Genomic DNA, 25410 nt, shown 5'->3' on the forward strand with positions numbered 1-25410 from the left:
AGAAAGAGGGGTGAAGGGTTTCCTACTTAGAGATATGGGGTTTTAGAAGTTCAACATCACTTAAATACTTATTTTTCTCGCGAATTCTCGCTTGAGCGAAAAATTAGACAAAACCACTACTTCTATGCTGATATTTTTGCTCGACCGAGAGTATTTTTGCTTGAGTGAAAACAAGTCTGAGAGCTACTCTTTTCTGTCACAAATTTTTGCTTGAGTGAGAGATTTCTCACTTGAGCAAAAATATAGTTAGGAAAATCTGATCCATTCACACTTAAGTTAAAAGGAATATTCTTTCTATTTTTTTTTTCAGAAAACTCTTCATTTTTAAAACAAGAAACACGCAATTGAAAATCTAGGATGCTACATTAACAGAAAATTTACAACAATTATTTAACCAATTCCAAAGCATGGAACCACATGTTTATATCATAATAAAATGAACATAATGCATAGCAAGTAAATTCATTAATAAAGTCACATTAAAATTGTCAGATCGGTGTATTTTTATATGCATTATTCTTTTTGATTTGTGTTGGGTATGCTTGAATTACATATATTTTTATATGTTGAAATATGAATACAAAAGCTGTATGATTATTGAATTAAGAGATGTGCAATTGCAATGTAAAGTGGTTACTGTATTTGGTATTATTAAGTGTATTATGCATGTAGTAATCCAAGGATTGTAGCCAAGGGCTTATATTGCCTTTGTTGGGAGTTCTAGGTGCAGAGTGTCTCGCTCAAGCGAGATAATTATCGCTCAAGTGAAGCTGAGTCATGCTGAATTGGGTATTCTAGAGTGTTCTCGCTCAACGAGATCAGGTAGGATCGCCCCAATTGTTCCCTCGTCCAGGCAAGAAACGATCTTCCTCAGGTGAGAAAAAACCTCGCTTAAGCAAGAGAAGATCGCTCAGGCAAGGAGTCACAGTAAAAATGTGTAGCTTTCTGGAACCAATCCTGCATATGTGAGGCACAGCCATGTATCAGTTATGAGCATGGTCTTGCATATGTGAAGCATGGTCGTGCATGAGGCAAAATCATACTTCTACTCCTTATACTTAAAAATCAAGCTTTGCCCTAGTTTTCTCTCAATAAAAACAACGAATATAATACAAATTTAAAAGAAAAGATAAACATTTAAACAGGTACCATAACATAAGATGCCTCCTAAAAGCGTTTGTTTAACGTTTGATGAATCCATATTTTATAAAAATTTTACTAGTGTTTTTAGTGTTCTTTAATAGAAAAAGCAAACTTAGAAAGTGTAAATAAGATGAAAAATCCAATTAGGTCAATTATCATAGGTTTCTTAATTTTTGGTTAATTTACATTGATTTACGTAGATATAATTTGCAAATTTGATCATTTGAATAATTGTGCAGGAATTTCTAGACTTATTTCATGGATTTTTAGCCTTTGAGAAAAATTGAGTTGAAAGTGGCCACTTTCAAAAGTGATAGTGAACACTACAGAGACCCCATATTGCAATAGGCCTGCGCGTAGCTACTTTCAAATCCATAGCAGGCATAGCTACTTTTAGATCCTATAGTGACAACTCCAGAGAAGAGTGACAGGACTGGCAGGCTGCATGTAACTACTATGGACGATGACCACTTCACTATAAATGGATTTTTGGAAATTAGGAGGGTGGCTATATCCAATGGGAAGAATTTAAAGCAAGTTTCCTAGGGAATTATTTTCTCCAGAATTTGAAGAAGCAAAACGCTCGGGAGTTCCTTGAACTGAAGCAAAGGAGTATGATCATGAGAGAGTATGCAGCAAAGTTCCAAGAGCTGATGAAGTACTGGCCTTACTATCAGCATGAGGATGGAGAGGAAGGCTTATGTTCTCAGTTTGAGCATGGGCTGAGGCCAGATACTTGAGCTGCAGTCAGCGTATTCCAACACTTGCCCACTCTGGTGAGCAAGTGTAGAATTTTTGAAGCTAACTCAAAAGGCAAGACTGTGGACACTAGGAGGAGTGGTCCGGTGAGGCAAGACAGAAGACTTCCTAGGTTTTCAAAGGGGCCATACTCGAGATCCAGTCATTCTCAATCCAAAGGGACTTCATCTTAGGAGAGGAGCATTGGTATGTGGGAGAACCCAGTGAAAGCTTTGGAATTGCAAATTATATCTATGTAAATCAATATAAATTCTGAGAACATTAAACAAGTACCATAACACAAGATGTCTCCTCAAAGCTTTTGTTTAACGTCTGATGAATCCATATTTTATCAATTTTTTACTAGTGTTTTTAGTGTTCTTTAATAGAAAAAGCAAACTTAGAAAGTGTAAATAAGATGAAAATTCTAATTAGGTCAATTATCATAGGTTTCTTAATTTTTTAGTAATAGTACATTGATTTACATAGATATAATTTGTAATTTTGATCATTTGAATAATTGTGCAATTTTTTGCGTCAATGTCAGAAATTCTGAGACTTTTAAGTCATGGTGCGTGGGAGAACTGTAACACCTTAAATTTTATTTAATAGATAAATAAATTTCATGGCAGATAAAATTAATTTTATTTCGAATACATATAGATTTAAAAATTTCACTAAGGATAAATCCAAAATGTTCTTTACAATCAAAATTTGTTCGAATATTTAAATTCTAAAATCTGACATTGAAATCATTTACACAATTTAGTTGTTTCAAGATACAATTTGAACAATTAGTATAATTTTCCAGAAAATTATAATCTTTACAGAGCAGCCTTCCCTCGAACACCCTCGGATTATGAATCGAGAACAGCTGCACATCTTTATTGCTTCACTTCCATTTCCTGAAATATTAGTAAAGGGAGAGTATCTCCTGCCCCACTAAATCTCAGGGTTAACATAAATAAACACTTACATGCGTATACAGTGTCAAAACACCAATCAACATAAATCAAATTAACAATAAAACTCAATCATCCAAGTTATCATTACAAGGAGCACACACATAAAACAAACAACTAATCTTACTCATTATTTCTAATCATTTATCCTTCTACTAATCCGCACGCTATGCTACACGTATCGTACCACGTCAATTAGTATGTCACATCATATGTGTCTTAATAGCACCCGTTGATGCATTACAACACATATACCGCAACAACACCAACCAATATGTTACAATGCATGTAGTACGACTGTACAATTTCTATACTAATGTATGCACATCGCACTTTCACTTTCACATTCAATGCCCCTAGGATCCCTTGAGGACTTCACGGTTTAGATAGCCGCTGGTTAGCCGCAGCAACATGGATACACGTGTGTCGATTCAGCCCCTTCTAGCAAAGGTATAGTCAGGAGTCTTGTCAGGAAATGAGTATGTGGCCTGTGAATACTTTCATTTTTAGCAAATCATTATGCACTATCCACACAAGCATTCACCACCCTTATTTTCCCAAGATTTTCCAAATCTTCTCTGGACTCTATACCCCCAGTTGTATCACTGTAGCTATCTAAACTCACCACCACATTTCTCAATCTTTTCCACATTCTTTTATAGAGCAACGAGTCATAACACGCGAGTCTTCGACGAAATACTTGGTGTATTACAACACATATATTATGAGTACACCCTTTGGGTCGTACCACGATACCTGTATGCAATTACTCAGTCCAGCATTTCATTTAATTATACGGCACATCGTGCCCCCATTTAGTCACATCATACGACATACAACCCATATTCATTTTCAACAACATTCAATATGACATGTTTTCACACACTTGCATTTATAACTAGTCTTCGCTCATTTAACATTCCAATTATCAAATAACATAAATATATCATGTTTTAAACATCACAATACTCAGCAATTCATCAAATCACTAATTAACTCATTCAACACAAAAATCACCATACATCACACAATCAATACAATGTGCCGAAGGTTGGACACTTCTGGACTCAGCCCAATCATGCACACCATCATTCACATTCCTCAATAATAGCTATAGAGTCATCTATCCTAAGGTTGGGCATTATTCTAACTACTCCCAAATGATGTTTTTGCATTTAAAATGTAATATTCCTTTAAGAGCATATTTATTCACAGCCTTTATTACAAATTACATTTAGATAGTAAACCAATTAGTTACGAACTCCCATTTTTAGCTATCCAAGAGAAGTTAGGGTTTAGGATTTACTCCCCCTTACCTTAGAATGGAGACCCACTATAAAATTAACGGTAAAGTAGCTCCCCATACAGATCTTTCGTCCCTAAACCATGAAATTCCCATGAGAAATCAAGAATACACGAAAGAGAGACAAGAAACTGAAACCCTAACTCATAAACTTACCTTCAAACGTCCTAAACTTGTTTTCAACCTTTGGTCCAGCTTCCAAACAGCTTAAGGGGCAATTAAATCGGTGAAAAGGCCAGGGGATTGAGAGAATCGAATGGGAGAATGAAGGACAAGGGAGAAATACGTTTTTTCTAACCCTAAACCCTTTAAATACACTTTTGATCTGATCGCAACACTCTTACTGTAGTGAGACATCCCTCGCTGCAGCAATGCCCCTGTCGCTACAGCGAAAATCTCAGAGAGAACTGCACTTTGGTTTCTGCAGAATCTCACTACAGCGAGACCCTTTCGCTACAACGAGACTGCAACCAAATATGCACCCCTCACTGCCGCTCTCTCACTACAACGAGACACTTCTCGCTACAGCGAGAAGGCAACAGCCTTACGCCTCCTCCCAGGGCCTTCTCGCCACAGCGAGATCCTGTCGCTACAGCGATAACACCCCAGTTTTACCTACTTAACCTATTTCTCAAACCAATTATCCAGTCCAATTGTATACAAACACACTTATATGCAGCCATATTCATCTCATGCATTTTCACTACCATCCTATATGCATCATCATCACATAATTCAATCATACAAACACGTGAAAAACTCCATATACACATATACATAGCAATCTAAATATTATTACAAAATTCGGGACGTTACAAGAACCCAGTGAACACTAAGGCATTCATGGTCATGTTCTCAATGGAGGCCGAAAGTGGAGTGGAGTTGGAGTATATCCCGGTGGTCAGGATTTTCTTGAAAGTTTTCCCTAAAGATGTTTTAGAATTGCCACCCGAGAGGGAGATAACATTCGCCATTAACCTCATTCAGGGAGTAAGCCTGATTTTGGTGGCACCATATAGGATGTCACCGATGGAATTGGCAGAGGTTAAGAAGGAAGTGCAAGACTTGTTGCATAAACGGTTCATGAGACCAAGTGTGACACCATAGGAGTGTCAGTGCTCTTAGTGAAGAAGAAAGATGGAAGTATGAAGATGTGTATGGATTACTGGTAGTTGAACAAGGTGACAATCAAGAATAAGTACTCACTTTCGAGAATTGACGATTTTATGGACCAATTGAGGGGAGTTGCAGTGTTCTCGAAGATTGACTTGAGATTGGGGTACCCTCAGATCAGGATGAAGGATGAAGATATACCTAAGACGGCTTTCAGGACGTAATATGGTCACTACGAATACTTAGTGATGTCGTTTAGAGTGAACAATGTGTCTATTGTATTCATGGACTGCATGAACGGGATCTTCCATTAGGTTTTGGATAAGTTTGTGGTGGTATTCATTGATGACATCTTAATTTATTCGAAGACTCGGGAAGAGCATGCCGAGCACTTGAGGATGGTTTTGCAGATTTTGAAGGGGAGGCAGTTGTATGCAAAGTTCTCCAAGTGTGAGTTCTGGCTGTCTCAGATCCAGTTTCTAGGGAATGTAGTGTCAAAGGATGGAATTATGGTGGATCTTACTAAGGTGGAAGCGGTGGCCCGATGGTCGAGGCTGAAGAATGTGATGGAGATCCACAATTTTCTAGGACTAGTGGGCTTTTATAGGAAGTTCATTGAAGAATTTTCTAAGATAACTTTGTCCTTAATGAAGCTAACCTAAACGGGATAAGTTTAAGGGGACCAAAGGATATGAAGCTAGTTTCCTAGGGCTGAAGGTGAAGTTAACTTCAGCACCTGTGTTGGTCTTGCCTGACCCAGAGCGGAAGTTTGAAGTGTACTGTGATGCATCTAGGCATGGTCTTGGGTGTGTCCTGATACAAGATGGGTGAGTGGTTGCCTATGTCTCGAGATAGTTGCGTCCTCATGAAGTCAACTATTCAACACACCACTTGGGGTTAGCTTTAGTGGTTTTTACTCTTAAGGTATGGAGGCACTACCTCTCTGGGGAAAGATTTAAAGTGTTTAACAATCACAAGAGTTTGAAGTACCTGTTTGATCAGAGAGAGCTGAACATGAGGCAGAGAAGGTGGATGGAATTCCTCAAGGACTACGACTTCACGTTGTCTTACCATCCAGACAAGGCAAATGTGGTAGCCGGTGCATTAAGCAGAAAGTCATTACACGTGGCAGCGATGTTGGTGAAGGAAATGGAGTTGATTGAGGAGTTTTGGGACATGAATCTGGCTATCACCCCCAGACTAAGTTGAGACTTAGTTTGACTTATCACCCCCAGACTAACGGTCAGACTGAGAGTAAAATGGGGTATTTGATTCAAATTGAAACTGAAATGTATTAATTAAGTCCTGTAGCAATTATTTGATTCAAATTGTAATTCATCCTTATTTTGAAATACTTTATTAAACTATGCATTGGGAACCATTTGAATGAAATTTTTATTATTTCCATTTTTATAAAAATTTATTTATTTTAGAAATTAAATTTAAGGTGTTACAAACTTTACTTGCACAATGTAAGAATCTAGAAAGAATACCTACAGCTTGCAAAATATTAGGTCTTGTTGTTGTAAGATACATGAGACAACGAACAAAACTTCTAAAATAAGTCTCATTAACTTTTTTTTGCACCATCATCTTTTCAAAGCTTCAGCATCTGAAACATTAGAGTACTTATAGACTTAGAGTTCTCTATTTGTAACTTCTTAAGAATTTATTTTGCATATTTCTTCTGACTAATAAAAATTCCTTTTTCATTTTGTTTGACTTCATTCTGAGAAAGAAAGTCATTTCTCCACAATCTGTCATCTCAAAGACTTTTATCATATTTTTCTTGAACTCCTTAACAAATGCAGTATTGTTTCCTATCACCAAGAGATCATCCACATAAAAAAAAACAATTAAAATCTTAGCATTCAAGCATTGCACATAAAGAGTTGACTCACTAAGACTTTTTGAGAAACTAATACTCAGCAAGTACTCATCAATCCTACTGTACCAAGCCCTTGGTGCTTGCTTTAACCCATACAAGGCCTTCTTTAGTAAATAAACCTTGTCTTCTTGTCCTTTAAGTGCAAAACCTTCAGGCTACTCAACATATATTTCCTCATGCAAATAACCATTCAGAAAAGCAGATTTTACATCCAACTAAAACACCTTCCATCCTTTTTGAGCTGCAAAAGCAAGAACCAATATGATTGTATCAAGCTGAGAAACTAGAGCAAATGTTTCAGAGAAATCAACTCCAAATACTTGAGCATATCCTTTCACTACAAGTCAAGCTTTGTGCTTGTTAATAGAACCATTTGCGTTGCGTTTGGTCCTAAACACCCATGTTTGGTTCTTCTTAATCATTTTAAGCTCCTCCTGCATTGCAACAATCCACTTTGGATCCTTTTTGGCTTCAAGAAATTCTGCAAGTTCTAATACAACAACATTACATTTTTCATAAATTTCAAAAAGTAATTTGGTTCCTTTTAAAGGTGGATCATCAACATTTTCCTTTTCTTCTTCTTTAAAAGAAAAATTAGGAACATGTTTCCATTCATCTTTCTCTCAACTCCATTGTTTATCTTCAGCAAAATAAACATCTCTGCCTATTAGAATCTTACCAGTTTGTGGTTAGAAGACTCTATAAGCTTTTGAAGCTGTGCTATAGCCAATGAAAACTCCAGCTTCTGCCTTTTGTCTAACTTGTCTCCTTTCACCTTTGGCATATAAGTAAAACAAATACATCCAAAGACTTTTAAAGTTTTGAGTAAAAGGTTTATAGCCATACACTATGCCATAAATGAGTTTTTGGAGCGCTAACTTAGACATCGGTTAGTAAAAACCGCTTTATAATTATATGTTTAGAGAGCGGTTCTCTATTAACCACTCTCAGATCTATACTTCTGAGAACGGTTAACAAAGAACCGCTCTTAGATCTATACTTTTGAGAGCGGTCCTTTGTTAACCGCTCTTAGAAGTATACTTTTGAGAGCGGTTCTCTATTAATCGCTTTCTAAAGTCATTCATGGAGAGCAGCTAATAAAGAACCGCTCTCTAAAGTCATTAAAGTCATTTATAAATGAAATATGCTTAATGCATTTCTTCTTTTTAGCTAACAAAATTGATCTCTTTTACTGTAAGTTTTGTTCGTCTTCTCTGCCCTCTTATGTTCTCTTCATCATCTTTTCTGTTAGTCTGCTCTCTTCGTCTTCTCTTACTAACAAATTGATTTTTTTTCCACATCTATAGGTACGTCTTCATCCTGCTCTCTTCATCTTCTTTGCGCTAACAATTAGTTTTTTTTTCATATCTGTAGGTACCTCTTTATTCTCTGTTGCTCTCTTCATATTTCTGCACTAATAAATTATTTTTTTTTCACATCTGTAGGTACTTCTTCATTCTCTATTTCTTTCTTCTTCTCTTTGTTAACGGTGAATCATCCATTCTTTTATTTTTTTCTCTTTTTTCAAAAAGTATTTCTTTTTCTTTCACGAGATACGTGCAGCTAGAAATTCATATTTATTTGTTACTGAATCGACCATAGACCAATTCCCTTTTATTTGGGAGTATTCAATACATCCATAATTCTGAGCTTCATATTACTCATTTCAAGAGACATGTTAGATTTAGGGCATCCCAATTCAATTGAATGGAATGACAGTTTCTCATTCGGAATCTGTACAATAGGAATTTTGATCAAATCACATATCGCAGTATACTAGACCCTCTAATTCTTTAAGAGGTTTATCTAAAAGATTCGCGATCCTACTAATTTGTTCTTCTTTTTCTTCTTCTTTTTTTCTGTTTGGTTCATGTAGATATGGTTTGTTTGGTTAACACCAAATCTATAAACTCAAGATTCAATTTTGATTTGTGATAAAAATGAATAAAACTCACAAAGAAATCAATTCCAAATTTTGATTTAAACGTAATAATAAATTAATTTTACTTTGCAACAAAAAACTCAAAAAGAAATCGATTTCAAATTTCAGATTCACGGTCTACATTTATACTTTGGAGTGCAGTTTTATGTGGAACCGCTCTCTAATCTTACACCTATACTTTGGAGAGCGGTTCCATGTGGAAACACTCTCTAATCTTGACTTTTGAGAGCGGTTGTTTAACCGCTCTCTTAAATATAACACATCAGATAGCGCAAGATTTTAGAGCAGTTTTAAACGCTCTCTAATTTAAAATAGAACTGCTCTCAGATCTCCATTCTGGCGTAATGATACCAGGCTTTATAAGGAGTTTTTCCTTTCACTGCTTTTGTAGGAAGCTTGTTTAATAGAAACACTGCAGTGTTTGCAGCTCACCCCATAACTTCTTTAGAAGTCCTTTCTCATGCATCATGCATTTAGCCATCTCCATTATTGTTCTAATCTTCCTTTCACTCACTCTATTTTGTTGAGGAGTGTATGCAGTAGTAAGTTGGTGCTCAATCCCAGCCTCTTCATAGAAGAAATTAAATTGCTCCGAGATATACTTTTTTCCATTATCAGACCTTAGAACCTGAATTTTACAAACAGTTTGATTTTCAATCCAAGCCTTGAACCTCCAAAACACTCCTATAACTTCAGAGTTGAATCTCAAAAAATAAATCCAACACATTCTTCTAAAATCATCAATAAAAACAATATAATATCTACTCTCTTGTAAAGATATTGTGCTTCTTCATTTAAAGCAACGCAACATGGTTGAAATGACCCATTCTCTTTTGCCAAAGTTTAGTGACATTGATGGAGCTTGAAACAATAGCTTGCACTTCCTCCATTAGATCTAAAGAGAAGCTTTTTCCTTTCATTTTGACCTTGAACAAATCTTGCCCACTTGCATCTTTGATCAAGAACATTTTGTCTTTGAATAAGACTTTGTAGCTTTTTTCAAGCAACTGGCCAACACTCAACAAATTTTGATTAATATCAGGTACATAAAGCACATCAGTGATTATTTTTACACCTAAGTAGCTTTCAATTGCAATAGTGCCCTTCCCTTTCACAGCTATGCACTCTCCATTGCCAATTCTAACTTTTGAAACCGTGGTTCGATCTCTTTGAACAATTCTTCATCATAGGTCATATGATGTGTGCATCTACTGTCAATTAACCAACTTTCATCGTTGCTACTAGTGGCAAAACAAGTTGCTACAAATAACTGCTTCTCCTCTTCTTATTAATCAACCACCTGAGCTTCAATTTTAGGCTATTTTTTATTTTTGCAAATTTTTGCCATGTGACCAAGCTGATTGGATTTGTTGCAGCGTATGTTACACCTCCAGCATCTGAAGTGAGGATGATTCCTTTTTCCACAATGCTAACAAGGAGGATAATTTGGCTTCTCATCTTCTCCTTTACTACCTTTGTTAGAACTCTTTCCTTACTCAAAGTTGTTCCCTTAAACATTCTTTTACTTTTCTTTGTAGCCATGACTGAGTTTTAGTTTGGCTTGTAACGCACCTTCAATCACACCTTCCTCCCTCATGAGTGTCCTTTGTTCTTAGGCTTGCAAAGCATATAACAATCCTACCAACGTGATAATTGACAAATCTTTTGAATTTTTCAAAGACAAAATAGTGTATTCAAACCTCTCAAACTCAACCTGCAGCAAAGAATGCTCACCAGAAAAACGAGACACAACCTGCAGCAAAGCATGGTGATCAACTCAGACTCTTTTGGGAATGTTTTTGAATTTTAGAAATGAAAAACGTATAGGCAATGTGTCCACTGAATTATGAACACAAAATCTAGGCCATTTATAGACACGATGAATTGAAAGAAGCTAAATCATTATTGGTGATGTTCCTTGTGAATAGATGATTCCTTTCAAATATACTCAATAGCATCACTTGAAGTCAACTAAACAAGAGTGAGGGCCATGACCTTTTTGGTAAAGTTAGACAATTGTTTGATGAACTTTATGAACTTCAAGTCAACCAAATGTGAGAGATGGCAGGAATTTCAAGCACCAAGAAAACTGTTTGATAAACATCATTAAATTCAAGTCAACTAAATGTGAGCAACGGCAAGACTTTTGTGAAACAAGACGATTGTGTGGTGAACATCATGCATTCACAAGATGACACCTACAACCCCTGCTCAGTTATATATCAGAAATGTATAGCAAAGAATCAGTTCAGATACGTAACCCAAGTGAAAATGGATTACATTGTGCAGTGAAAGGAAACCTTAATCCTCGTTGGCTGAATTAGGTGCAATTCAAAAGAAAACAAAAAACAGCTAAAAAATGAAAGAGTTACAATGATTGGTCCAACCTAATTAATTATGGGATATTACATTTTGCACCAGCATTTCTGCTATGTGCATGCTCTTTTTATTGTCCCTTGTAGAATTTAAATTCTTGAAGGGTCTTTAATATCTTTTGAAAATTAATTTGTAAGTTATTTACAAATCACTTTTAAAATTTAATTTCTTGAAGTGATATGCAAATGACTACCAGAATTAATTATCAGAGGGTATCAAATTAATTTCAGAAATTAAATTTTGAAAGTCATTTATAAACTACTTCTAAATTTTAATTTATTAATTAAAATTTGGGAAATTAAATTCTCAAAATAGAGTAGTGTGAATAACAAAATAGGGTAGTATAAAAAGTAATATATTTTCCTTGATAAATTTATATTTTGGTTTGGTCATAACCACGTTAAATTCAAAGTAAACTCTCAATTTTAGTTAAGCTGGCAAAGGTTTGCAGAATTTTTTTAAATCCACATATCACTACAAATCAACTGGGTTTTGATGCTTATTCAAATAAATATTCTTATAAAAGTGCACGTGGAGTACTGTTTTGTTGAAATCATAATGGGTTTAAATGCAAACCACTTGTTTATAATCTAGCTCAATTAATGATGAACTTTTGATCTTAAACAAGAGCATCTTAAGAAGCTATGTTAACTAAGAGCATTTTTAAAAGTTATTTTCTTTCTCATTCATGTTACTTCTCTTGTATTTAGTAATTAGTTTTTTTGTTAATTCCGTATTCATTTAAATTTTAAATATACTTTTGCATATTAAATGCGAGTGATTATTCTTAAACGAGTGTGTTTTTCTTAAATGAGACTGTTTATAGGAGTTGTTCTCTTTCTCGTTATATCATGCGGAGATTCTACTGCATTCAACATTTATTTCTTAATTTAAAAAAATCTCATCTCTTGGGTTTAATCTTATGTAATATAATATAATGTTTTTTTTATTAATAATAAGAATATTACTCTTTGTTTTAAATTTATTTTATTTAAAATAATCATGTAACGTAAGCTTAAATTTTATTGAGAAAAGTAATGTGTACAACTCACAATATCTTCTATATTTGTAACAGTTACAAATGGATTCTATTATAGTTTATTCTTAATATTTTTTTAGGCTATTCTAGAGATTTGTGTCACATTCTAATTGTATGAAATGATTTAGATTTATCAGAATTACCAGTACATCCCTGTGCGAGGGAAACACTAGACAAAGCCAGGCATTGTCTATGCTGGCTTTGTCTATTTTAACAATTCTGCTCAAAATACTAATTAAAGCTACCACTCTAGCATTTCAACAGTTCCACAAAAAAATTTCAACCCTGAAGCAAATTCACCAAACCCTTTGTACTCTTCTGTCAGCTTTACATTCATCTTCTCCAACAGCTCTAGGTGATTATTAGTCCCCTAACACACAAACTCATCATAACTTGTAACAAGCTCAGAGAAGTAATAACAGGAAGTGAAGGAGATGGTCTCAGCTGAAGCTCCGATTTGATCATGGTGGAAATGCTATTTTCTCTCACTCTCTTTTTAAGAAACAGGTAATTAAGCAGAAAAACAAGCTGTTAGTTAGTACAAGAAACTAAAATCTGCATAACTATGAATCAGAAATTAAAACCAGTAACTCAAGATTAAAAAAGAAAGTTTATATTCCAATTCAATGCAATCATGAATCACAGGCTTCCTTTCCAACCACAAGCTCAGAGAGCCAAACCAATTACAAGTTTCTTATCAAAAGAAAGAAATACACACATTAACAAAGTGATTTAGAAATGAATGCATAAATTAACAAAAAATAATTTCCATAAATCTCACAAAAAAGAAGTGCAGTCATGTGATAAACTCCATTGACCATACCAAACGCGCAAAAAGAAAAAGAAAGAAATAACTAATGAAATACTACACACCAAAAATGACACTATACTAATACACCTTATATCAAATTTTACTAAAAAAATAACAGATAATTTAGCATTCAAATTCTGCAGGATTATTTTAGCATTAATTAAATGCATCTGTATTATTCTTTTATTACAAGTTGAGAACTAGAGAGACATATCATGCACATGCATAGAGGATAAATGTGAAAAGGGGAGAAAATAGTTACATGCTAGCAATCTTCCTCCGGATGGCTATCTCCTTGTGGTGGGGATTGGTGCTGGAGACTACCATTCTACTGCTATCAACTTCTTCTTTCCTCATTGCTTCTTCTCACTAGAAATTTAAGCATTACTACATTTACAACTGAAATAAGAAATACTTTTTTTCTGTTTATGAATTATGATTGTCATAAGTCCTATATTTTTCTCATATTTTTGGTTTTGTCCTTTCCATTCCAACTTTGCTTTGTCAATGAAACTGGGAATTTGATCAGGATTCATAAGCACAGTATGATCTAATGGATAAACCATTGTCTGTCTCGAAAACCTCGTATTTGATAAAACAATTATGTGACTGAGACACACTGTAATATTCCTACTAATATTATTTTTAGAGAGATCCAACACTTGAAGAAATAGAAGATTACACAAGCTTGTAGGTATGCTTCCATTGAGTTTATTTGCCTCGAAATCCAACACCATCAATTGGCCCAATTTATGGCCTACCCATGCTGGTAATGTTCCTTCTTGGAGATTGTTATTCCCTAAATTAATAAATTGTAATCGGCTATAGATGGTCAAGGATGGAATTTTACCAGAAAAGTTGTTGCCATCTAAATTAATAGACTCAATTTGTTGTCCTTCTCTTTCACGTAAAATGTTTCAAAATTAAAAAAAAAAACTTGTTTAATAAGACATAATTAATTATAAAAAATTTCTTTAGTTCATGATATAATCGCCTTAAAAATATATTTTTTATTCAGTCTTTTGCATCTAGCACTAGTTTTTTCTCCTTTTTTGTTTCTCTCATAAACATAAACATATTAAACATGTAACAAATATAAAAAAAAGAGAAAGAAAGAAGATATGAAAGAAGAATAAAAAACAAATGTAAAAAAGAGAAAAAAAGATGTAAAAAGAAGAATAGGAAGAACAAGAAAAAGAGAAATAAAAAAATCACTTTTATCTATAATTTGTAAGGTTTTATTTCATTATGTAATTTTTATTTGATATAACTATTATGAAATTATCATTCCCATTTGATCTTGAATTACATGATTCTCAAAACATAACACATGTTCTCACACAATTAAGGGTTTAGAGAGCATTAAATTGAATCCATTGTTTCCTTGATATTACTTTTCTCTTTGAGTCCTTTGTATTTTTTCCAACTCTTCCTTCCTGTTTTAACTCCTCTCCTCTTGGATTGTTGAGAGAAAGTTCCTATCTTGCAATTACCATGAGACCGTGAAAGTGAAGTCTTAATAGAGAATTTCATAACTTCTATCTAGTCTCTTTTATTTATCTGAAGAAAGAGGGGACAATTTCTTTATAATTGTATTTATAATTATACTCTCAATGATTCAGTATTTTATATTTAATTATAATCATATCAATAATTATGTAAAACGAAGGAGGAAGAACATAATAGAGAAAAAAAAAAGAGAACAAAAGTGACATTAATAATTAACGTAAAAGTAGAATTAAAAAAAGAAGAAAGTACAGAAAAAATAGGAGAACATAAGAAGAGGGAAAAAGATGCATGGGGGAAATAGAGAACAAAGGGAGAGAGAAAAGAAGAAAGTACATGAAAAAGAAAGTATATCGGGAAGAACAAGAAGAAGGAGGAAGCACTATAAGTGAGAGTGTATTTATAATTATGATATTAGGAATTTAAATTCTTAGGTTTAGGGTAGGAATTGAAGTGAGCCAAATTTAACTGCTATAGAGTTGCATGAAATTGTCAATTATAATTTTAATTTTAAGTAGACATCTAAACATGAGAATTAAAATTCTGAAACTCAATTTCAATTCTAACGTCCAATTCTATACTCAATTTTGTAAGCCAAATGAGCACCGAGATTATTTCGGTGCATAAATTTCAATTGTGATTTAGAATTTTAGTTTTAAATATTACAATTAGAATCAATGTAGAATCATAATTTTTATATTTAAATTGCGTAAGTAATCAGTGTAAATTGTAATTTTAAGTTAAATTTTAATTCCATTTTAATATCTTGGATTAAGGATATACATTCCATAAAATAAAACATTAGACTTGTAATTTTAATTCTAAAAGACTTACGAACACCATCACTAAAATTCGAAGGTTTAATTCCAATATCATACCTCAATTGCATGCAAAGGACATTTTTAATATGAAAATATCAACAGCTATAAATTCACTGTTTTTCTCACGGCTACTTTAAGTTATTAAAGTTTAAATTATGTTATTTCTGTAGCAATTCTTTCTAACAAAACATAATAATAAATTTTTCTCTCTTCCTCTTTACTATATTACCCATTTAATCATTCCCTTCTTTCTCTTATCTTTATATCTCTCTCGTTTGTAAGAACAAAACAATAATTTTTCTTTAATAATAAAATTTTTCTTAAATTTTAATTTTAATGTTATGTGGTTTATATTATTTATAGGTATCATTGGTTAATTTTAAAATTTGGTCTAATTATCATCTTAATATCTAAGTATAATCAACTAGAATGCTTAGTTAGTATATTTAATATTTAATTTATTAATAGTCATTATATTTTATTTATTTGATATTACCATGACATTCTTCAAAATATTTTCTTCATACATTATGTTGTAAATGATATTACAATGAAAACAAAGTTAAAGTATTTAGTGTGGAAAAATTTATGCATTGTAAATATTTTCTAATTTAATTGGTAACTTTTAAAATATATTTGGACAAATTATTTTAAATGAGTAATTCATTTTTAAAATAATTTACAATTTAATTACTCTATCCGAAAAAAATCTAAAATGATCAACAGAGGTCGATAAATGTCAAGTTGTTCGGTATTGCTTAAGCAAAATCCCAAGTTAAAATTTTTCAAGTGGTAGACTCACCCACCACATCCAACCAAGTATGTGAGAGTCAGATCCAAATTTAAAATATTTTTATAAATTTTTAAATCTTTTAAAATAATTAATTTACCTATCCAAACACAACCCTAGTTTTATTGCGATGGTAATTAGCAACGATGTAAGAAAATATTACTGGAAGTCGGTATATATATTCAGAGAGTAATGCAATGGTCGCAAAAGGAGAAGCAAGAACAAAGGAAGAAGAACATCGAGTTGAAGTTGAAAATGTAGATGACAAGACTGAAGAAACTTAGATTTCATGTCATCCAAAGTTAAAGCTACATGCGCATCTCACATCATACTTAACCTGCATGCCTCATCAGCATTTTCGTCAGCCTATTAAACATTAGCTATTTCAGAAATCAAAATGACTGATGATTGTAAATATAAATCAAGCTATATTAAAAATGGCAGTAAATTTAGATTTTATAATGAAAATAAAATTGTTCAAACGTTGAGATTAATTTTGTGCATGAAATTGAATTGCAATTTAGAATTTTAATTTTAACTGTGCATGAGAATTGTAATGAAACACAAATTACAAAGAAACATATAGGTTAATCCTTTTAATTTTTATCAAAATAGAAATTTCAGATAGATCAACAAACAGAAATGGCAAGAAGGGAAAGTGAAGGAAAATCCATCTAACTTGCAAGATGATTCATCAGCACATATTTTTCATCCCTGCCAAAACCCAGCCACCATTATTACTCTCTCTCTCTGTGAATCCAAAATAATCTGAAATCCTGAGATTTATTGCTTAACTCTAGTAGTTTCTTAACAACCAATCAGTTTAATAAAGTGCTTCCTACAAAATAGTAATCATACTTGAACGTCACTTTAGGCTAAAATATTGAAAATTTGAGTAATTTTCATATTAATAAAAAATGAAATACTTTACCTTTTAGTCTTGAACTTGGAATCTCCTTTTCATTCGAGCCATAAAGACAATGAGGGTCACACATATCCAGTCATTCAAGTTGTTGAAGAACTGAAAATAAGCATGTCTCCATGAACTTTTTACAATAAAAGTTCCACAAACACCCCAGAATCCAACACAAAATCCAAACCCCAGGGTGATGTAAAAACCAATGCTTACGAGTTCATCTTCGTCTCCATCTTCTTCAACACTATTTTTATCGATGCTTCCATTTGGCGAAACAGCATCCCCTGGGCAATGATTTGGGAGTGGTGGACCACAGAGTCCAGCATTTCCTTTATATGCAGAGGCATCAAAGGATTGTAACTGAGTGCTCTTTGGAATTTTCCCTGACAAGCTGTTGAAAGACAAGTCCATGTAACTGAGGAAAGTCAAGTTTGAAAAGCTTGCTGGGATTCTTCCATAAAGATGGTTTCTTGACAAGTCAAGTGATTCCAACATTTTCATTTTCATATGACCAATACTGTCGGGAATGAATCCTGTGAGATTATTTCTTGAGAGATTCAAACCAGCTAATGCGGCAAGTGTTGTTATACTTTCTGGTATTTCTCCTGTTAATTGGTTGCAAGAAAGATCAATGATTGTCATAAGTCCTAGATTTTTCTGGTATTCTCTGTTTTGTCCTTTCCATTCCAACATTGCGTTGTCAATGAATCCGGGAATTTCTTTATCATGCAACCAACTGAATCCTCTATACGAAATTATTTTATCAAGGATCCCGGGGACTAGTCCATCCGGATTATGCAAAATGGTTCCTCTTGAAAACGTCGTATTTGATAATGCAATTATGCGACTGAGACATTGTGGAATTTTCCCCATAATGTTATTGTCAGAGAGATCCAGCACTTGAAGAAATGGAAGACTACAGAGGCTTGTAGGTATGCTTCCATTGAATTTATTTGCCTCTAAACTCAACACCATCAATTGGCCCAATTTATGGCCTCCCCATGCTGGTAACGTTCCTTGGAGATTGTTATTCCCAAAATCAATAAATCGTAATCGGCTACAGAAGGTCAGGAATGGAATTTCACCAGAGAAGTTGTTGCTATTTAAATTAATCGACTCAATACGTTGTAAAGTGGCAAATGACTTGGGTATCCTCCCTGATAAATTATTTTTTGCCAGATTTAGAACTCTTAATCTTTGAAATTTCCCCCAACAATCTGGAAGTGTCCCCGCTAGTAAGTTACTAGACAAGTCGAGAATAGTTAACATCGCTGGTGAAGTTGCACAAATAGAAAAAGAAGGAAAATAAGGAAAATATGTAACTCCATGTGAGAAAATTATATTTTTATATTTAGAAAAAGAGAAATTCATTATAAATTAATTACTATATATCACTGTAAACCATTGATGGTTGTCCTTTGGGAATAGATGCCTCGTAAACAATCATGTTCAATATGTCAACTAAACTTGAATGTTGGGGCAAGACTTGTGTGCAATAAGGTATACTGTGTGATGTATCATTTTATGTCTCTCTTTTTATCTAGCTGATTATGGTGAAAATTTGCAGAATGTAAACAAATAAATCTAAGAGTAATATAGGAGACTGAATTTTAGGTCGTTTCAAGTTTTTTTAAGTGTATTGTTAAATGTAATATCAAATTGATGTCGTAAGCAAAATATTAAGCAAGAATATTAAATAGTAGCTACGCAGAACTTGATTGGACGTAAAAGTTTTACAGAAATTATATTCTTGAAACGAAATTAAACAAACAAACTGGAAATCAAACTCAGAATTTCAGTATGCAAAGATTTTGGGGTGCAAAAAGTCATCCCTGGGAAATGTGAAGCTTTATAATATTTATAAGCGATATATCTCAACCAATCTGCTCCTTTTGTAGGCACTTTTTGATAACCGCCTTCTATACGTGCTTTTTCTCAATTGTTGTCGCCTACTATTCATAACTACTCATGATCATAGTTTCTCTATAATTGGTGTCACCCACGATTATTTCTTTGTGTCTCTGACCTTCAACTGGTGGTAACCGCAAGTAACTGATGTTTGGGTAATTACATTGAACTTTACAGTTCTTTCAATATGTTTCCTCACCTTTTGAGCTCCATCTTATCTTTAGAACTTAGACTGATTCCTTTGTCATTTTCTGTTGAAAATCTATCAAAGACTCTTGTGGACTTAAAATAATTTCTCCTGAGTTTTTACTTTTCGACCTATTTTGAGAGAAATTTGAGAGCTCATTTAGTCTTAAGGGCTTAAAATAATTTCTCCCTCAGTTTTTACTTTTTGACCAATTTTGGGAGAAATTTAAGTTCATTCATTCTTGTGGACTTAGAATAATTTCTCCTCTAGTTTTTACTTTTCAACCAATTCTTAGAGAAATTTGAGAGCTCATTAGTCTTGTGGATTTAGAATAATTTCTTTCTCAGTTTTTACTTTTTGACCAATTCTAAGAGAAATCTGAGAGCTTATTCAGTCTTGTGGACTTAGAAATTTTCCTATCAATTCCTATTTTTTGAGCAATTCTAAGGGAAATCTGGGAGCTCATTTAGTCTTGTGTACTTAAAATAATTTCCCTGTTAACTCTTGTTTTTTGAGTAATTTTGAGAAAATCTGAGAGTTCATTCAGTCTTGTGGACTTATAATATTTTTTCAGTCAATTCCTGTTTTTCGAGCAGTTCTAGGAAAATCTAAGAGTTCATTCAGTCTCATGGACTTAAATTAATTTCTCTGTCAGTTCCTATTTTTTGACTAATTCTAGCTGTTAAGGACTTGAAAATCCTCAAAAACTCCTCGAAAGGCTACCCACTTCAACAAAGAATGAGCTTTCTCATAACCCTTCAAAAATTCCTCAAAATGTAGTCTTTTCGGTATGAAAAGACTCTTCTCTAGATCCTCCAAAACTCCTTGAAAAGTAGATCATCAAATAGGATTTTGGGACTTAGATAATTATACAAGTCCATAGTTTGTCAAAGTGAGAGAGCTTAGGATCCTTTAATTTTAGTTGAAAGCTATATCCGTGCCATTAAATTTCGAGGTGTATTTCTCCTTAAAAGAACATAGTCTATTTCTTACAACGAAAGTCTAATAAGGGACTTTGTAACTTAGAAAATTTTTCTTCTCCCAAACAAATGCCCCAAAAATATTAATTTCTCAAATTATGAGATTTTAGTATTTTAAATTTTTTTAAAAAGGGCAAGAAATTTTTCATGAGATTAGATTTTAGACTTTTCCCTCCATTTTTGTTCTATTCGAGATGAATTCTTGAAACTAATAAGTGAGTCATCATAAATGCAATCAAGCCAAATTTCCTATCGATCTATAAGACCGAATTTTCTTATCCTGTGCAGGGGATATCTTTGATTGCTAGCAACTCTTAAGGCTTTATCGAGAGCTGCTCGATTTTTGTGGCCTCAAAGGCTTCCTTCCATCTTTCGGCTAAGCAAGTTGAATTTTCTATGTACTCAATGGCTAAATATGATTCGTTGACCTCTAGGACCTCGATGGCTTCAAGAGGCACTTTTATTTTGTTTTTTAGCCACATAAATTGAAATTCGAGCCAAAAGGCTCAATCATTTACGTTGTATTTCAAACTCTTCTTGGCCTCCTATACTGCATTCTAGAAGTCATAAAACCCAATGAAGGATCTAGTCGAATTTCATAGGACGCTTGTGAGTTGACATTCATGGTAAAATAGGGGCCACCCACATCCTCCATGTTGAGCGGTGAAATGTTAGAAAAGGCTTTGTCGAACGTCTTACTATCGAGGCTACTAACATAAATTTCAGCCTTAAAATAACTTTGGTCTCTGTCGACATATTCCATGACCCCATCGTTGTTCCACAAGCATAACTTCTGTTGGAGTGATGAAGGTATCTCTCCTACTCTGTGGATCCATTCTCTTCCGAGCAATAAATTGTTGCTTGTGTTGGAAATCACTACCACGAAAATAGTTGCTCGAGACACGAATCCAACTCTTAAATTGACAATTAGTATCCCTTTAGAGCTCGAGGTCTTTCCCTCATAGTCTGTTAAAACCATGTTTTGGGGCAACTAGTCTTCTTCAAACTTTCTGATCGTTTTTTAGCAAAAAGTTAGGCATGAGGTTGATTGCTGCCCCAGAGTCAACGAGAACCTTATTCACTCAAAATTTGTCATTGATTTGAGCCGCCATATATAATGGCTTCATGTGGCTCTTCATCCCTTTAGTCGGCTTCTCGAAAGTAGCTAATGACTTCACAAGAAATCCCTCTTTTATTAGGATGCAATAACCCAAGGGGTTATCATCTAATTTCTCATCAGCATATAAGTCATCCTCATCTCCCTTGCCAACAACATTGGCATATTCAGCAGGTAACATGGAGACAACCCCCAATATGTCTCTGAGGGGCATCATTAAATCCCGACTCGAAGATGTTTGTTACTAGCTCATCATCTGGGTCGTATCTTATCACAAGACTCTTCATTTTTAGTCCTTCTTTCTCAACAGATGCTTTTCGTTGAGTCACACTGACTTGAGCCCTTACCAAAGTACACTGTTTATTTCTCATGGCACTTTCTTGAGCCTTATACTTAACTTTCCTATTCTTTTGAGCCCTTCTCCACTGTGTCTTAGTCATGGGAGCCTTATAATAAGGTCTTTTCGCCTAGAAATAATTCTCTAATGGGTTATAGATACCAGGTTGAGCGAAAGCCTTAGGCTATGAAAAATCTTTAGGCTGAGGTGTAGTTTTTGTTTGAGAAGGCCTGCCTATTTCGACCAATTACCACTTTGGTCGACCCAAAGCCGGATGTGGTACATATCAAACCCATTTGTCGCTTGGAACATTTTGAGGAGGTATAAAGGTCTTGCTATTTTTGCAATTTGAGGATCCCGTATTGTTGTAGAAGCATTCTGAGTTTGCTCCCCTTTGTTCTTGGTAATCACCTGATTGGTAGTTACCTGGTAATCCTTCCTCATCTTATATTGCTTGAAAGCTTCGATTGTTGCTTTGTCTAAGATGGCACTACATCTCAAACACAACATAACTTTGTTATCAACCTTTATTTTTCGAGTTAAAAACTACAACAAAGTATCTCTAGCTTTTAGGAAAACTTTAGTGTTTTCCTTCTCAAAATTCTCCAAGGTCTTATCTAGAGCTTCTTTCTTCTCAAATTCATCTATAGTCAGGTTGAATAAGTCTTTTTCTTCGTCAGCAACATCGACCATTGTCAGGCCTGTAATTTATTATTAAGTAATCTATGATATCTTGTACTTGTTAAATGTTAATTGAAAGATTATTTGTATTGGAATAGATTTAGATGGAGTTTAAAGAAAAAAAAAGTGAATAATAATTCTGACGTGAACAATAATGCGGTGTGAGCATTAATTCCACCATCAATAGTAGAACAGTATGAACAGTACCAAATTTTTTTTTTCAAAGTTTTGCCTATAAATAGGGATCCTTGCACGAAATTTTCATTTCTTCACTCTTCTCAAAGGCTCTAGAGAGACCCAAGGCCATATATCACCATTTTCTCTCATATTAAACCTTCCTAAACTTAGATTTCTATAAGTTTAAAGTTAGATTTACCATTTATTTCTCTTCTTCTTCTCTTTCTTATAGATAGTTAATGATATCTTAGGAGAAACTTCGTTGTAAAGCTAAATCTTCGGTGGATCTTGCTTTAAAACAAGTAATATTTGATAGATCTAGTATGAATCATTGTTCTAAGGTAAGGGAAATTTACTTTAACTATTAAACGATGTTTTGAACAATTTGGTATGCTATTACAAGAAGTTTTGAGATGATTTTGTCAGATCTCTTGGATAAAAGCTATTTTCTAAGCTGTAATTGTTGTTAATTGATTTAAAATATTGAGATTTGACTAAAATATTATGAACTATTTAGCTGAGTTGTTGATTATATGGTTTTGTCTATGCTGCATCATACTGAGATATATGTCTTGCATCATTATAGAGTCGAGTTACACATTTAGGTGGGTAGACGTGTAACAATAGAGCATGTTGAGTTATACTGTGTTGTGCTGTCTGAATCCAAATACCGGAATGGGTTGCTCCCGGACCAGCTCGATTTCTTCTGGATTACTTAAGCTGTAGTAATATTTGCTCTATATATATGATTTTATTTTATTTTTTGTAAGCTCAGCCTTACATTTCTGTTATGCTATTGTAGGAGCATATTTCTCAGCTTTAAGCTGCTTAATTTACCTTACTTTCGTGGTCAATTGTGACATATCTTTCAGCTGTTGGTTGATTAACTTCATTCAAATTGAATATTCTAACCCACCTATAGCCATTTGGACTAATTCGTATTCTAGGATTTAGGTGAAACATCTCGACCTCATTTATCGAAATCTACTCAAATAGTCATCAATATATTCATTATGCATTCTTTTCACATTGACTAAATCCATTAGACTAACTTTCATTTCACCACAAAAGAATTGTTTATGAAATTTCCGTTCTAGCTGATAACAATTATGTATCAAATTCATGGGTAAGGTCGTGAACCAAGTTAAAGCCCCTTTTGTCAAAGGCCTCGAAAAATATTTGAGTTCTAACCCTTCAAAAATACTTGAAATATGGCCTCCTTATCGATGAAGGATAAGACTCTTTTCATGATTCCCAAAAAATCTTTGAAATGTAGTCTTTTCAATATGAAATTTACATTGGAATATCCATGAAAAAATAGGCTGTGACATTGAAATTTGCACGTCCTTAAAAATGATCTTAACACCATTTTGAACAAGTATAACCCGCCTAGCATGAATATTCTTGAAAAATCCAAAGGCTTATTCAAGAGCCCATTTCTGACTTATTTCAAGACTCTATCCTCTAGTCCTTGTTCCTCTCTTAGCTCTTAGCCTCATTGTTTCCTCATCAGCTGCATAGCCATGCATCTCACCCCCTCCTAGTGGTATAGGTTGTGGTGGCCAACCTTCAGAGCCTTGGCTGTCCTCCAGGAAATGTATATTGTCCTTGAGGAACACCACCAAAATAATCTATTTCCCTTGACAGATTTATTACTAGTTTTCCCCCCACTTTTTCTCCAATTCTTGCTTATTTTTTCTGAAGAATGAAAATATGGTGAATGAAAAGTCTTCCCAGTTTCACTTTGTGGTAAAAGTTTCCAGCGGCATTCATACGTACTACAATTATACAAGTGATTCCTATGAATTTTCTCCCATTTTAAATGATTTAGGAAATAAGCAGATCAAGCAAAATTGTAAATCTAGCTTAAACAATTCATATAATTCATATACTTGAGACAAAATTGAGGTAAATATATGATATACACATAGATATTCAAATAAAGGGACACAATAAGTATTATTCATAGGTGGAATCAAATTGGATTTGAAGCTAACTACACATGGCAGAATTTACAGAGATGGTCAATCTAATTGATAAATCATGCCTCACACAATGCATAGGAATTTGTACGCTCAAAATTTAATGTCACTATGAATAAAAAAAAACATAATAATGGCATTTTGAGAACTCCAAAAAATACTGCATTTACCATCTTCTACATGTAAATAGCTTAACTTCAATAATAATATCATTCAAAAAATAAGGAAAATAGTTACTCCATGAGAAAAATATTTTTTCAGATTTAAAAAAAAAGAAATTCATTATAAACTAATTAGTGTATAGCACGGTAAACCATTGATGGTTGTCCCTTTGGAATAGATGCCTCCTAAACAATCATGTTTCAACTAAACTTATACGAAGCGCAAGACTTTGAGCAAAGAAGCACTTCGTGAAGCACAGCAACTTAATTTGGATGTAGGGGCAAGACTTGTGTTGGGTGCAATAAGGACTCTGTGATGTACCACTTTGTGTCTCTTCTTCTCCGGTAAAATGATAAAAACGTATTTCAAGTTCACATTTCAATTAAACAGCTAGTTCATGACAATATGAAGTGGTTTAAATTAATAAGAATTACCAGTACATCACAATAAGGGGAAAAAATAGAAAAGTTCAGGCATATAATATTATAGCCAGTATAAAAAGTCGTAGAAGATGAGACAATTGATTCAATA

General features: G+C 33.7%; 1 protein-coding gene across 1 annotated transcript; it reads right to left on the reverse strand.

The window, feature by feature from the left end:
* Positions 1 to 17366: 17366 nt before the first annotated feature.
* On the reverse strand, positions 17367 to 18617 carry LOC113866603 (receptor-like protein EIX2). Its single transcript, XM_027501421.1, has 2 exons — positions 18434 to 18617; positions 17367 to 18364 (listed from the first exon to the last, which is right to left on the reverse strand). Exons 1-2 carry the CDS (start codon positions 18615 to 18617, stop codon positions 17367 to 17369), a joined length of 1182 nt encoding a protein of 393 aa, XP_027357222.1.
* Positions 18618 to 25410: the final 6793 nt, after the last annotated feature.

The sequence above is a fragment of the Abrus precatorius genome, unplaced genomic scaffold (genome assembly GCF_003935025.1).
Source record: "Abrus precatorius isolate BTA unplaced genomic scaffold, Abrus_2018 Scaffold5, whole genome shotgun sequence".
NCBI classification, from domain to species: Eukaryota; Viridiplantae; Streptophyta; class Magnoliopsida; order Fabales; family Fabaceae; genus Abrus; species Abrus precatorius.

Bases quoted from the DNA above. Each gene is read 5' to 3' on its own strand.
- LOC113866603 (XM_027501421.1), bottom strand. From the start codon at position 18,617: ATGTTAACTATTCTCGACTTGTCTAGTAACTTACTAGCGGGGACACTT. The intron at 18,365-18,433 runs GTGAAATTCCAT...ACAATCTCCAAG, and splicing joins AAATAGCAACAACTTCTCTG to GAACGTTACCAGCATGGGGA.